Genomic DNA, 15,636 nt, shown 5'->3' with positions numbered 1-15,636 from the left:
GAGGATTTCCCGTTGTTTTTAACCTCACAGTAGCGGTGATTCTTCCAGGCTTTATAAAAGTCCTCAAGGGAGAGGCAGACATTAATCTCTCAAAATCTCACACGTCTCCGGCTTTCCGTCGTCCTTTCTAGTTTTCTATACTCTACTATTCCAGAAGGATCGAATCCTCTGGCGGTGGCGGTTCCTCCTCTACTTATATTTCTCTCTTTTCGTCTTTAAACTTCGTTACCCAAATAAGGTTCACAACTTCATACAAAACTAACTCGTTTTTGAATCGAAGAGCGAATTCCGTCTTTCTATCTCTCTCTGTCTCTCTCCTCAGGGTTCAGTAATGGCTAAAGAAGGACCCAACTGGGAAGGATTGCTCAAATGGAGCCTCGCAAACGCCGACGGAACACGGCCTCCTCGACAGTTGAGGTTTGCCCTCTCTCTCTGTCTCTGATTTGTTGGTTCCAGGTTTCGAAATAATGATTCAGACTCCTACAAGCTGCTGACTATCAGAGAAATATTCTCTTTCTTGTCATGGTTATTTTTTTCTTGGCTTTTAAGGTTCCATCTTTACTGCTGCTAATATATCTCTTGGGTAACCTCGACTATTACTGAAGAAATTTAGGTGTAGGTGGACTGAATCTCGTAAAACTGATGGACTACACATTTCTTAATGGAAGGAGACAGTAAAGGTTTTCCCTTCCATATAAAACTTAATTAGCAACAACTTAAAAGAAACTAAAAATTCCTGTACAATGGTGCCGAGCAACCACATTTCGCAATCGCCTCTGTGGCGGTTAGTTTCTGGGATAACTATGGATGCCATAGCTTTGTTTCACAAGCATTGTTTTCACAATGTCACTATTTGGTTAAACCTATTTGTTGTATAGCCAAATGAAGGATATAGATTATTTGATTTCACAAAGCGTTGGATGAAGATATATATATAAATTGCTAGTTGCTCCCTTTTTTTCTTCTCTTTTCTTTAGTGATCGTTATTTCATACTTGAATTGAAGTCGTGTGAAAGTAATCAGATATACAGATTTGTAACTGGTTGACTGACATTTTTGTTTATTTTATCTCAGTGAGGAGGATCGGAGATGGTTCATGGAAGCTATGCAAGCGCAGACTATTGATGTTATTCAGCGAATGAAAGAGATCACTCTTGTTATGCAAACTCCAGATCAAGTATTGGAGGCTCACGGTGTTACTTCAGCTGATATTGAAGGTAGAATCTTGCAGATCCTTATTATGGACCTTTACCTTTTGTTTTGCTTTTGCTGAATGAATGCTATTATTACTTTTAAATTTGTTATTGATTAATTGGATCTTTCAATTTGCAGATATGTTAGAAGAGCTACAGGAGCATGTTGAGTCCATTGACATGGCTAATGGTACGTTACTCTGATCTATAGTTTCTTTTTCTCTTATTCTATCTAGAATTCTGTTGGCTCTTTTGTAGCATGTGATAATCATTTATTATTAATAGAAAAATCCTATAGATCCATAATTCAGTTCTCAAAAGAAAGAAAAAGGGGGGGGGGGGATGATGCAGATTCATCATCAAATAAGGCTTGTTTCATTGGGAATAAGTGTAGGGTTGGGATATATATATGTTGGGCCTTTGTTCCCAAGGGTTTTCTATGTATTAGGCCACTTTAGTGGGCCTGAAATAGGGGTATATAGGTTGCATACGGGATTAGCCCAATACTTAGTTTTTATTTTGTGTTTTTAATTGAACCGGTTTAAATTGGTTGCATCCAATTGGTTCAATTGGTCTAATTTAAGTGAAGTGATCCTATTGGCTAAGAGGTTCTTATATCCTATTGGCTATTAGGGAATCTTCTTTATTTTAAGTAGTTTAAGTTATTTTAAGTCATTAGGACTCTATTTTGAGTCTATTTGAGTTTCCTAGTTAGTTTAAGTTGCCTAATAGGTTAGGGATAAGGTTAGACCATTCTTTTTTAGTGTCTAAGTCTATTTTTGAGTCTTCTATATAAGTTTGTAAGGGAGGCCAGCATTGAACACGAATTTGATTAATGAAAAGCTTTTGTTTGCTGCCATAGCTGTTGCTCTGCTCTGTTGAGTGAACCTTGTGAGTAATATCAAGGCTACCTTGTGGGTAATATCAAGGTGAAGGGATTGGTGGACTCCGATCGACTCCTTGCATCTTGTAGATCGGGAGGTCCTTCTTCTAGTTCTTCAAAGCTGCTACCATTGAAGATTTAATCTTTCAAGTAAGTAGTTTATTAATTCAGCATTTAACCTTCTTCTTCTAATCCTCTAACCTAAGCTCCATTTACTCCTATTATCACCCCTTCCATTAATCCATAGATCCATTAGAACCCCAAAACCCTAAAATTCAATTCTGCCCAAAATTACAGAATTTCAAAACTCATCCAAATCCTAACCTTTTTATACCATATTAACCCCCTAGACCTGCCCATTAATACCCTATAAACCCCTTTCCCAATATCCAACCCAAACCCTAGGAATTGACCTAAATCCTACTGTTGTCCATTCGAACTAGCGGCCCCTTTTGTTATTTGATCCTGTTGTTTGGCTCCTAGTAGGTCTCCTACCTATCTAGGACTACATTAGGGGGGGATTTAAATACAATCTTAAATTAATGATCTCAAAGAAAGAATGGGTTTTCTTGGGTTTGATTTAAAGATTAATAGAAGATTGGGTGTTTTAAGTTATAAAGCAAGGTTTTAGGCAACGAAATGAAGTTTAGATTGGAAACATTCCAAAGAGAGGGTTCAGTTTCAATATTGTTGGTCTCATGTACACTATAAGGCTGTGAGCTGAACTTAGTCAGATCAAGTTGGATTGCCTGGGTCACAAAGTGATATAAATGATCCAACTCTATCTGCCGATCAGATGGCTGAAATTTGGACAGGCCTCGACGATCCCATCTGAATCAGGAGATCCTACTTGGGATCTTTGATTCTTGAAATTATCTTTAGGGCTGGCTACAACTAGCAGCAATGGTAGAAATACTAGTCATAAGAGTAGCATTAGGAATGTTGACACTGTTTTGATGTAAGAATCAACGTGCACATGTGTTGGTCAGTGGTCTGGCTTGTATTTTGTATCATCTACCTTCTTAAGTGAAATTCCATACTCATTTACTTTACAATTTTTTGTTCATTAAAGCAATATTTTTAAGGCCACCAAACTTCTAAATCACTTGGGATCACAAACTTGGTCTGAGGCTGTTAGATGGTTCTTGGCCTTTGTACATCACTTCTGTCCCTTTGTATTTATTCAACATGTTTGCCGCTGACACAGGAACCAATGTCAGGAGTGGGAAATTGTAGACAGCTCTGAATATGAATGCTTGAGTGATCAGAATCGATCACCCAGGCCCTTTATTTATAGTAATCTGAAGTACATGTAATTGAAGTAAAACTCCTCAGTCCTAATCCTACTAGGAATTCCTAGTACAACTAGGAATCCCAGAATAGCACTCGGCTGAGGAGGAAAATACAATAAAACAGTGGAAAATAAAAAATAAACGAAAGAAAAAGAGTAATCTTAACACAACTAGGACTGCAATCCTAACACAACTAGGACTAGTTCCCCCAATCGGGTAACTAGCCTATCTCAACACTCCCCCTCAAGTTGGAGCATAAATGTCAACCATGCCCAACTTGACAAGAATAGGATGAAAAATCTTTCCACTTAAGCCTTTAGTAAACACATCGCAAGTCGGTCGAAGATTGCACAAACGGAACACATACCAGCCCTCCTTCCAACTTTTCTTTAATAAAGTGTCTGTCAACCTCCACATGCTTAGTACGATCATGTTGAACTGGGTTGTGAGCAATACTAATAGCAGCCTTGTTGTCACAATACAACATCATGGGAAGAGGAACAGGAGTCCTGATATCTTGTAATAAACCTTTGAGCCACAACAGTTCACAAATACCTTGTGCCATAGCAAGAAACTCTGCTTCAGCACTAGATCTTGCCACGACGTTCTGCTTTTTACTACGCCACGTAACAAGATTGCCGCCAACAAATGAGCAATAGCCGAGAAATGGACTTTCTATCGAGGAACCAACCCAATCCGCATCGAAGATATGCTTCGACACGAAGATGACCATTCGGAGACAAAAGAATTCCTTTACCCGGTGCTGATTTTAAATATCGAAGGATCCGGATAACAGCATCCATGTGAGAGGAGTGTGGATCATGCATGAACTGACTAACCATACTCACAAATACTGCTATGTCAGGTCTTGTATGAGACAGATAGATGAGCTTACCAACCAATCTTTGATACCGACCTTTATCAACAGGAGTTCCCTCCTCTTCTTTAAGTCTTGTAGTAGCATCCATAGGTGTATCGGAAGGATGACACCCTAGCATTCCAGGCTCGGTCAATAAATCTAGGATGTACTTTCTTTGAAAAAGAAAGATGCCTTTAGAAGATCTAGCAACTTCTATCCCTAGAAAGTACTTTAGTTTTCTCAGATCTTTTATTTCAAATTCTCGCCCAAGATATGTCTTCAACTGGGTGATTTCATGATTATCATTCCCGGTCACCACAATATCATCAACATAAACTATTAGGAGAGTTACCTTTTCACCATTTTTCTTGATAAACAAAGTATGATCAACGTTGCTCTGCTTATAACCTGCAGAGACCATTGCCTTATGAAATCGTCCAAACCATGCACGAGGGGACTGTTTTAGTCCATATAAAGCACGCTTCAATTTACAAACTTTCCCGCTGGTCTTATCACAAGAGAATCCAGGTGGAATGTCCATGTACACTTCCTCGTCAAGTTTTCCATGGAGGAAGGCATTCTTCACATCTAATTATTGTAACTCCCAGCCAAGATTTACTGCACAAGAAAGTAGTACTCTGACAGTGTTTAATTTCGCGACTGGTGCAAAAGTCTCCTGGTAATCGATCCCATAGGTCTGAGTAAATCCTTTTGCAACCAAACGTGCTTTGTATCGATCCACAGTGCCATCTACCTTCTGTTTCACCACAAACACCCACTTACATCCAACTGGTTTCTTTCCTGGAGGAAGAACCACAAGTTCCCATGTATTATTCTTATTTAAGGCTTGCATTTCTTCCATCATTGCTGCTTTCCACTTTCCATCTGCAAAAGCTTCCTGCCAATTTTGGGGAATACGAACAGAAGAAAGAGAGGAGACAAATGTACGAAATGATGGAGAAAGGGAGTCATAAGAGACTACATGAGAAATGGGGTGCTGGGTACAAGCCCGAATACCTTTACGATGAGCAATAGGTAAATCAGGAGATGAAGGAGAGGATATGTTACCTGGAGATCGATCTGGTTCCAGGGCCGACAATTGTAGTGGTGCTGGAGCTACAGTGGATGGAAGCTACTTTTATTGGGAATGTTCCCTGTGATATGTTTTGAGATTAGAGTCGTTAATTTTCTTCTGAAATTCCCTAATGGTTTGTTGGACTGGAGTCACCTCCCCCTGAAGGGAATTATCACCAATAGGATTTTCAACATCCTCTAAGTTCTCCCCCTGGGGAAAATCCGGTGGGGAAGCAGGAGAGGGGAGAGGGGAGAGGGGAGGAAACAATAGTCGGTTGAGGGGTGGGTGAAATAGGTAGTTGGACTCGGGTCTGGGTCTGTATGGGAAGGTCAACCATCACATCTTCACCAAAAGTCTCCCCCTGAAGAGGTGTGGAGTAATAATAAGATAGAGTTTCATGAAAGACAACATCCATACTGGTGAAGGATCGACGGGTAGGAGGATGGTAACACTTATATCCCTTTTGGGAAGGAGAGTAACCTAAAAAAATACACCGGGTCCCACGGGGTTCAAGCTTGCCTGGAGATCGGGTAACGCAAACATAACAGACACAACCAAACTCCTTTGGTGGGACAACAAAGGTGGAGGACCCCTGCAGTAATGAAGAAGGGGTGGCAGAGTCAAGGACTCGAGTAGGGAGCCTATTGATAAGGTAGGCAGCAGTTAGGACAGCATCTCCCCAATATTGGGAAGGGACAGAATGGGCAAACATAAGAGCCCGAGTCACCTCAAGAAGGTGGCGGTTTTTTCTTTCAGCCACACCATTTTGGGCTGGGGTATCAACACAACCTGATCCGATGGAGTATTCCATGGGCAGCAAGGTTCTAAATCGACCATCCATGTATTCTTTACCATTCTCACTACGCAATATCTTGAGAGAGGCAGTGTATTGGGTCTGAATCATTTTATGAAAATTTTGAAAACAAGAGAAAACTTCACTTTTGTTGTGCATTAAATATACCCATGTACACCTAGAATAACAATCAATGAAAGAAACAAACCAACGGTGGCCTTTAAGGGATGGTTTGCGGCTAGGCCCCCAAACATCAGAGTGAACAATATTAAAAGGAGAAGAGCTTCTTTTATTAGAAATAGAGTAAATAGAACGATGTTGTTTAGCCAAAACACAGGCTTCACAAAAAAAATCATCTTTATGACATTCTTTAGCTAATGCTGGAAATAAAAGGGTTAATGTTCCTAAAGGGGGGTGACCTAGTCTATTATGCCATTGTTGAAGTTCAGAAGAAACTAACGCACTTTGATGGATGGGAGAAGCCAAAGGCGGTGGTAAAGTAAGACTCCCAGTATCAAGCAGGTACAATCCACCATGCATCTTACCACATCCAATCGTCGCCCTCGTTGCCAGATCCTGAAACACACAGTGTGAAGGAAAAAATGTTACTTTACAATTTAGGTCACGGGTAAGACTATTGATAGAAAGAAGATTAGTGGTAAATTTAGGAATATGTAAAACAGATGATAACTGTAAGGAAGGTGTGCAACTGATAGAGCCCTTTCCAGAGATAGAGGAGAGAGAGCCATCAGCTACCCGTACTTTGTCTTTACCAGATGTAGGAGAGTAACGAGTAAAGATATTGGAGGATCCAGTCATATGATCAGTGGCACCGGAGTCTATGATCTAGGGAGAGGAGACTACCGATGCACAGTGACCAACAAAAGAAATACTTGAGTGAGCTAAATTTGAACCTGGAGGAGTGGAAGAATTGGCAGGTGGTGTTGTAGCAGCGGAAGCCTGTAACATACGACGGAAAGCCTGAAGTTCATCCTTGGATAGTCCAGTGTCAGTAGGAGGGGTAGGAGTGACAGCTTCAGTATGATTAGCTTTGTTTTTCGATTTGCGAGCAGCACGTTTAGCCTCAAAGTCGGCTGGTTTGCCATGTATCTTTCAACAGGTGGCCTTGGTGTGCCACAATTTTCCACAATGCTCACATTTAACCTATGTCTTCTCAAATTTAGAAGTATCAAGAATCGAAGGAGTAGAACCAGCCCGATGCCCAATGCTGATCGATCCGGAACTGTAGTATTGAGCATAGCAGTTCTTCGGCGATCTTCACTGTTAACCAAGGCATAAGACTGTTCCAATGTAGGGAAAGGGTCTTTGCCTAGAATCTGAACCCTAATTGGGTCGTATTCCACATTAAGTCCAGCCAAAAAATCATAAACCCTAATTTTGTCAATATGCTTTCTGTAGGCAGCAATGTCAGTGGCATTAGTGGGCTGATAATCAGAGTAATGATCAAGTTCTTGCCAATACTTGCGGAGTTCAGCATAGTATTGAGGGATTGATGAATCATTCTGCTTGGTGTCATGGATTTTCTTCCTTAATTCGTAGACCTGAGCATCATTCCCTACCTGTGAATAGGTGTCTTTGGCAGCCTTCCATATCTGGGCAGCAGTGTCTAGGAGAAGGTAGCCCGATGCAATTGAAGGATGCATAGAATGAATAAGGTATGACATGACCATGGAGTCCGTGGATAACCATTTAGTCTTGGTAGCTCCTTCTTCAGTAGGGATAGGAGTAGTGCCTATAAGGTGTCCTGTGTAGCCACGGCCAGCAACTGTAAGGTAAGTGGATCTGGACCACATTAAATAGTTTGTCCCATCTAGTTTGGTGGGAGAAGCAAAAGGAAGATACTCTGGTCGAGAAGATCCATCAGAGTCAGCTGAAGTGATATCAGACATCATGTAAAGTTCCTTCAAAAATCAGAAAAAAACTGATGATGTAATAGGAAACCCTAATCGAGTAGAGCCCTGGGTTTTAAGGCTGTATGAGTTGCAGCCCTTAGAACTGGCTGAAACAAGGTTCGAGTGTCTTCCTTGTAGCAGAGAAAGTGTCCTCCAGACAGTGGCCCCTTCGGATGAGCCAATAAAAGCCCTGAATTGGAGAAGATTTAGGTCAGCAGGGACAGATCTGAATGCCAAATAATTGCAGATTTGGATCTGCTGTGGATTGAATTCAGATCTGCAGTTTGAATGCAAAAAAATTGCAGCTTTGGATATGTAGTTTGAAAACAATAGGGTGTAGATCAGAAGGTGCAGGAATCAATCTCCAAATAAAACCAGAAATCCAGCTCGATTAGGGCAGCAGCTTGATCTCCAAGGTTGGAGGAAACCTGCGGCAGGTTCAGATCACCCCAGTATTTGAATGATTTTCAGAGAGGTGTCATGGAGGGCAGCAGCTAATTCTTCATTGAATCACCTCAAAGATGCTGCCCTGCATGAAGTAGAGAGTCCGAGAGAGTTGGAGAAGAAGAGAACCAGAAACCGAGAGTGTGTTGAAGATGGAAACCAGAAAAATCGAGGGGAAGCTGTTCTTCAGATCAGAGATGGCTCTGATACCATGTAGACAGCTCTGAATATGAATGCTTGAGTGATCAGAATCGATCACCCAGGCCCTTTATTTATAGTAATCTGAAGTACATGTAATTGAAGTAAAACTCCTCAGTTCTAATCCTACTAGGAATCCCAGAATAGCACTCGGCTGAGGAGGAAAATACAATAAAACAGTGGAAAATAAAAAATAAACGAAAGAAAAAGAGTAATCTTAACACAACTAGGACTGCAATCCTAACACAACTAGGACTAGTTCCCCCAATCGGGTAACCAGCCTATCTCAACAGAAATAAAATGGAAATATCTTCAAAGGTAGCTTTGATGAGTACCAATTTGGCTCCTTAGAGAAGTAGGTTGTTTTTGACCCGCTAACATCTCATTGAATGTGGTCCAAAAAACCTGGTGGTTAATTCCTTTGTGCAGGAAGTTACAATGAATCTTCTTATTTTGTCTGTATGGTTAATATTTATGGGAAAGAGAACACTACCTGGGCTTGTACGGTTTGATGCCCCTGCACCCAGACACAGGGGCACCCGGAATGACCGCTGCACCCCCGGGAAATTCTACTTTTCCATGGTTAGCAGCTGTCATTTCGCATGCCTCTATGTCTAGGCACATGGGTAGCACACCGCACGTACCCAGTTAGTGTTCTTTAACCTCTGTGGGGTTTATTGGCTAACCAAGCTGTTTAACAAGATTATGAACACAAAGGAAAATACCAGATGAATGGAGGAGAAGCATTGTGGTCCCGGTCTACAAAAATAAAGGTGACATCCAAAGCTGTAATCACTACAGAAGCATAAAGCTATTGAGTTACACAATGAAACTTTGGGAGAAGGTTATTGAAGTCCGTTTGAGAAGAGAGACTCATATCTCGATGAACCAATTTGGCTTTATGCCAGGTAGATCCACGACAAAAGCTATCTATTTATTGAGGAGGCTTATGGAAAGATATAGAGATAGCAAGAAGAATCTCCATATGGTCTTTATCGACTTGGAAAAAACCTATGACCGAGTCCCTAGAGATCTAATCTAACATGTTCTATTGAAGAGGGGGGTATCAAGTAAATATGTGGATATTATTAAAGACATGTATGAGTGCATGGTGATTAGTGTGAGATCTGTACGAGGTCAAGGTAAAGAATTTTCAATCACGATTGGATTGCATCAGGGTTCAGCCTCATGTCCTTGCCTTTTTTGCGCTTATCATGGACGATATAACCAAAAGCATTCAAGACGAGATCCCTTGATGTATGCTCTTTGCCAATGATATCGTTTTGGTGGATGAGACAAAAGAAGGGATTAACTCTAAGTTAGAGCTTTGGAGGTCAACCTTGGAAGCACAATGATTTAAGATTAGTAGAAAGAAGACAGAGTATATGATGTGTAATTTTAGTCACACTTCAATGGATACTGATATGGTGCGAATTGAGGAAAGAGAGATATCGCAAAGTGACTATTTTAGATATCTGGGGTCAATTATAAGTGAAGAAGGTGACATAGAGGATGATGTGTCACAGAGAATTAAAGTGGGATGGATGAAGTAGAGAGGTGCGCCTGGAGTGCTATGTGACCAACGTATTCCTCTAAAGTTTAAAGGAAAGTTCTATAGGACTGTTGTTCGCCCGGCCATGATGTATGGGGTAGAATGTTGGGCAGTTAAGAAGTGTCATATTGATAAGCTTTGTGTAGTAGAGATGAGGATGTTATGATGGATGTGTGGAAAAACAAGGAAGGATAAAGTACAGAATGAACATATAAGAGCGGACTTGTGAGTTGGCCCGATCAATTCGATTATTTATGCTTCTTTCTTCTTTGACAATGCACATGTACGTCCATGCAAGTGTGCACATTTAAATGCCAAGTATACTTTATTCAGCTATCACCTTACCATGATATAGATTGTGTTTTGGGATTCACATTCACCAGGCGTGAGTATGTGTGAGACAAACAAGTCGATATGCACCCTCCCTTGTGTATTGGTAAGTTGATCCCTGAGAGATCAAGTAAGCAGAGCCTTAGATATTACTTTTAACCTATAGCCTATGACTACAATCATCCATCCTGGATACTACTTAACCATCTAACCTTAAACATTTCACTTGAATTTTTTTTTTACTATCATATATTCCAAGAACCCTTGAGTAATTTCAGTCCGAGCAAAACCCTTGAAGACCCCGACTCTCTCTTTTTCTCTTGCTTGCTCCCCCCCCTCCTTTACCGTGTTGAGCTTGCCATAAGCCTGAGATAATCATTAATATAACCTCAGCTTTATGAGGCTGAACCAAGTGGGAGAAACCTCACTTGGCCTGGCTCGTTGTCAACCTCTAATCAACTCAGCACCTTTTGTAGCCTTGTGTGAGTTCAGTCTAATTTGACCTATTACTTTGGATTAGTGGAGATTCTGTTAGAAACAGGTGAGATGGAGCAACTTAGCAGAAGGAGAACATGAGGTGCTGATTGCAGTTTGTTTTCCGTAGTGCGTCCATAACTTGTATGATTAGCTATGAATGCAAAGAATTACTAATCTGAACTGCTTTTTTTTTAAAGATTAATCATTCTGGATTTGTTTATGCTGTAGACCTTCACTCAATTGGGGGTTTGGCCCCTCTGCTTGGCCACTTGAAAAACTCCCATTCTGGCATTCGAGCAAAGGCTGCAGAGGTGGTTAGTACCATTGTTCAGAACAATCCCAAGAGTCAGCAACTTGTAATGGAAGCGAATGGCCTAGAACCTCTCCTCAATAACTTCACTTCAGATCCTGATGTAACAGTCCGGACCAAAGCACTTGGGGCAATATCCTGTAAGTTCTCTCTCCCCCTACCCGTACATAAAGTTGGTTTTGTTTGGTGCCAATTGACAGCGTACTCGTCGTTTTTATTTGTTGTGAAGTCCTTGCATTTGTGGCTTGCTATTACTGGGTGAGGCTGTTATCTGAATTGTTTGGTTTTGTGGACTTTCAGCCTTGATTAGGCACAACAAACCTGGAATTGCCGCATTTCGACTGGCGAATGGTTATGCAGGACTGAGGGATGCATTGGGGTCAGAAAATGTTAGATTTCAAAGGTAACACTCTTGAGTTTAAGGTTAATCCGGATTAACTTTTGCCTTTTTCGTTAGAGATGAGTGCTTTTGCCCTGAAGTCAACTTAAGTTGGTCTATTGCTTGTTCAATAGAAGTGTGCTAAATTAAGATTCATGTACTCTATGGATACGTGTATGCTGGTCTTCAATCTCTGTTTCTGGTTTTCATGGACAGTAGTGTTATTATGGCCTTTCTCGATATTCTCTTTCTTTTGACACGAGAAAAACATCTATACCAGGAAGGCCCTCAACTTGGTCCACTACCTGCTACATGAGAACTATTCAGACCACAACATAGTTACTGAGCTAGGATTTCCTCGCATCATGATGCACCTGGCTTCCAGTGAAGATGCTGAAGTGCGAGAAGCAGCACTAAGGGGACTTCTTGAGCTTGCCCGTGAAAGGGGAAGTGGGATCAGCAACAGCAGTTTGGTTGAAGACAATGAAAAGTTGAAGCAAATTCTGCAGGATAGGATCAAAGGTATCAGTGTGATGTCTCCTGATGATCTTGGGGCTGCTAAGGAGGAGAGGCATCTTGTTGACTCCCTGTGGAATGCTTGCTACAATGAGCCTTCTTCTCTCCAAGAAAACGGTCTACTTGTTCTTCCGGGAGAAGATGCACCTCCGCCAGATGTTGCAAGCAAGTTTTTTGAACCTCCTCTTAGGGCTTGGGCTGCTGCAAACCCATCGACAAATCAAGGCTCCAAGAGTGCTAAGAAAGAGGCCCCGCTGCTCCTGGGGATGGGTTCTCCATCTACTACCACTCAAGTTGAGAGAAGTACAAACTCAGGTGGTGATGCACCAGGGAATCCACAAACATGAAAAGCCTGGTAGAGTACATTGGTAGCAACAATGAAGTGCTAGAAACTGGTGTATGATATTTGTTGTTTCCTCTCTTTTTAATCTTTTTTTCTCCTTCAAGAAACTTTTGTTCAGTTTGGGAGCACAGCTCAGTGGTCTAGTTGTAACTTTTCCATCTGCATGTGGCTTTTTATAGCAGGTTGATGTTTATTTTGATAATGGGGTGGAGAGTGGAAACTTCTCTTTGGATGTTTAGTTGAGTACCTTTAAGAGCCCTCTGTAATATTTGCAACCTTAACAGTTTGTTTTAAGTGTATTCATTTCCCTTATCCTTTCTCGTCCTCTTCCTATCAGCAGTAGTCATCCAATGACCCCTCTTTCTTTCTTCTCTACAGCATCAGTTCTCCTCCAAAGGTGGTAAGCACTGGTAGGTAACAGGGACCTACCCTGTTTACAGACTAGAGTTGTAATTGTCAAATCTCCATTGTCACCGGGGAAGTAAGACTGTTGTGAACTGATGGAACTGATCCCACCCCGAGTTATGAATCCTTGATTCAATCTTTAGCAAACTGCAAAAGGTAAAATTTAGGCAAGGTGCCCCATTTGTGGGAAAGATGAGACTCTCTGGATGTTTATTAGGTTATGGGCTGTGTCTGATCTAGGAATTAGAACTATGAAAAGAGTGAAAAAAAAAAAAAGTTAGGGAATTAGAACTGTTTTTATTGTGTCAATCAAAGAACTGGTAAGGAACCTTTTAATTTGATCTCTATCCAGAATTACATAATGTTTTGATATTATTCTATTCAGAAAAACCATCTTGCTTGGCTATTCAATCTGGCATGCAAAGGATCTGAGTCTTGTTTCCCTAGTTGTCGCGGTGTCTAGACAATTCAAGGTGTTGGAGAGAGTCCAAAATCAAGGCGACATCAACTAGGCGTTCAAGACGTCAGCCTAGGTGACCAAGGCACTTGTCGCCTTGGTGACGCCTTGGTGACGCCTTGACAACTATGTTTGTTTCAAAAACAAAATAAAATCCAATTCAGATTCTGTACCATCTCTAAACTTGGTTAACCGAGATCGATAAGGTCATGACTGGTCTATTTCTGTGTTAACCGTTTCCCGGCACTGGGCACTCATCACTCGTCACTCGTCACTCGTCACTCGAATCAGCCTAACCTGATCCTGTCCCCATTCTGGCCAATCATGATATATGCTCTGTTTCTACGGTTTAGATGGACTCCCAATTAATTCTGGCTTATAAATCTGAATCAGAATAGACTGGATTTGATACAGATCCTGATTCTGAGCATAGGTACTATATTAACAAAAAAAAATCATTTGTGAATAAATTTGTTCTTTATTTGAATCTTTCACCCAAAACCAATAAGGGCGGACCCAATACTGAAATTTAATTCCATGATTCTGAGTTTAATAACCTTCTTCATCACATAATTACTTTCACTTTTCACTTCAAAAGTTTAAAGGACTAATGTGTGTACTGATCCATATTCAGAAAACAAAGCTTCCTGATGTAGCCATTGAACTAAGGGTGTCAACTGGTATAGTACATTATACATTTATCTTATACTGATACTTGTACCGATTGGTACCAAATATCAGATCAGTAGAAGGATCTCATATCGATACCGTAGTGTATCTATTCGGTACAGGTATTTGGTACGATATGATTCATTTTTACTGTTTTGTCCATATTGATACTGTACTGAATACCGGATTGGTATAGGTATCTCATATCAATATTGTATCGTATATTTGTATCTATTCGATACAATATGATACAGTATAGGCGATACGGTATGCGGTATGCGGTATGCGGTATGAGTCCCTTACCTAATCGGCCACTTCGAAACATTAAGAATGCGGAATCGACAGATTTGCTTACCTATTATTTCAGTTTTGGTCCTTAGAGTCGGTGGTGATGTAGCACACGTGGCTATAAAATGGGAAAGTTCCATAATTACGACACGTGCAATAACCCCACAACCTAAATTACCCGACCCGAACCAACCAGATCCAAATATCCGGCAAATATGTCCACGTCAGCAGGCGGAAAGGAGCACTTTTAGAATCTTTTTTCTTGGTAAAAGAGCACTTTTGCACTTTTTCCTGCCCTTTCGCTGCCTAAAGCTGAAAAGAATGTAAAAAAGGTCCCAGCGCGAGCAACCGCTGAATAAATAAACTTAAATCTAAATTGTCTATTAAATAACCGGCAACTGGTCTCCTACTGTTCAATGTAAAATCGTCTATTTTTAAAAAAAAAAAAAAAAAAAAAAAAAAAACCTACAACCGCCTAGGTCTTTCCCCACCGCAATCCTTGTCGCCGGACCCCTCTGCAACCCCTTTCCCCACCATTCCTCCACAACGCATCACCATCCCTGTTACACTGGCGGCTGCTCTTGCTCCTAAGTTGACTCCACCACCGGCATCTGCTCCTTCTCCAGTGTCAACTCGATCGGTTTTTTCTCCGCCATCACTTCCTCTGTCTTCGCCTGCTGTTCCTACTCCTTCAGTCCTTCTACGATCTCTTTTCCTCCAGCAGTAAGTCCTACGAAAACACCAAAGAGCGGCTGTCCTCTTGATCGTCGCTTCCGCTGCTTTTGTGATGTAGATCTGTTGATTGGAGCTCTCTTTCTCCCCTTTCGCATGGGGTCATAAGTCTTATAGATTTAGGTTTTGTTTATCTTTTTTTTTTTTTTTAATTTGTATTTGTTGGCTCTTGATGAGGGGTTGATTTGTAGTGGTGGTGGTGGTTTCCTGGTGGGATTGATTCTTGTGGGAGTTATTTTGATTCGATTAACCCTTATTTCTTTTTAGTAGTATTTATTATCGTTATAAATATTGGATTCTTTCTATTTATTTCATAATTTAATTTCTCTCTGTATATGTTTTCATTCATTGTCGTTTATCGCGTAAATTTTAAGTTTCTGATCGAGATCTTTAATGGTAAAGAATCAAATAAATTGAAGGAAAGCATCACTGCGTCAAAGACGGTAGAGATAGAGAGGGAAGTTGGGAAGGTTTTGGATGGGTGAGCAAAACTGCTCCTTTAGGCGTGAACAGGGACGATGGTGGGGA

At 40.9% G+C, this 15,636-nt stretch overlaps 1 protein-coding gene across 1 annotated transcript; it reads left to right on the top strand.

The window, feature by feature from the left end:
- Positions 1 to 253: 253 nt before the first annotated feature.
- LOC122652167 (hsp70-binding protein 1-like) lies at positions 254 to 12,642 on the top strand. Its single transcript, XM_043845845.1, has 6 exons — positions 254 to 417; positions 1,075 to 1,217; positions 1,333 to 1,383; positions 11,238 to 11,459; positions 11,620 to 11,722; positions 11,979 to 12,642. Exons 1-6 carry the CDS (start codon positions 332 to 334, stop codon positions 12,559 to 12,561), a joined length of 1,188 nt encoding a protein of 395 aa, XP_043701780.1. The 5' UTR covers positions 254 to 331; the 3' UTR covers positions 12,562 to 12,642.
- Positions 12,643 to 15,636: the final 2,994 nt, after the last annotated feature.

This window comes from Telopea speciosissima, chromosome 2 (assembly GCF_018873765.1).
Source record: "Telopea speciosissima isolate NSW1024214 ecotype Mountain lineage chromosome 2, Tspe_v1, whole genome shotgun sequence".
NCBI lineage: Eukaryota > Viridiplantae > Streptophyta > Magnoliopsida > Proteales > Proteaceae > Telopea > Telopea speciosissima.
This window is presented reverse-complemented; position numbering and strand designations above follow the sequence as displayed.

Excerpts from the sequence above, each read along its gene's own strand:
- LOC122652167 (XM_043845845.1), top strand. The coding sequence starts at position 332 with ATGGCTAAAGAAGGACCCAACTGGGAAGGATTGCTCAAATGGAGCCTC. Across the intron at positions 11,460-11,619 it reads AGCACTTGGGGCAATATCCT|CCTTGATTAGGCACAACAAA; the intron begins GTAAGTTCTCTC and ends GTGGACTTTCAG. Across the intron at positions 11,723-11,978 it reads GAAAATGTTAGATTTCAAAG|GAAGGCCCTCAACTTGGTCC; the intron begins GTAACACTCTTG and ends CATCTATACCAG.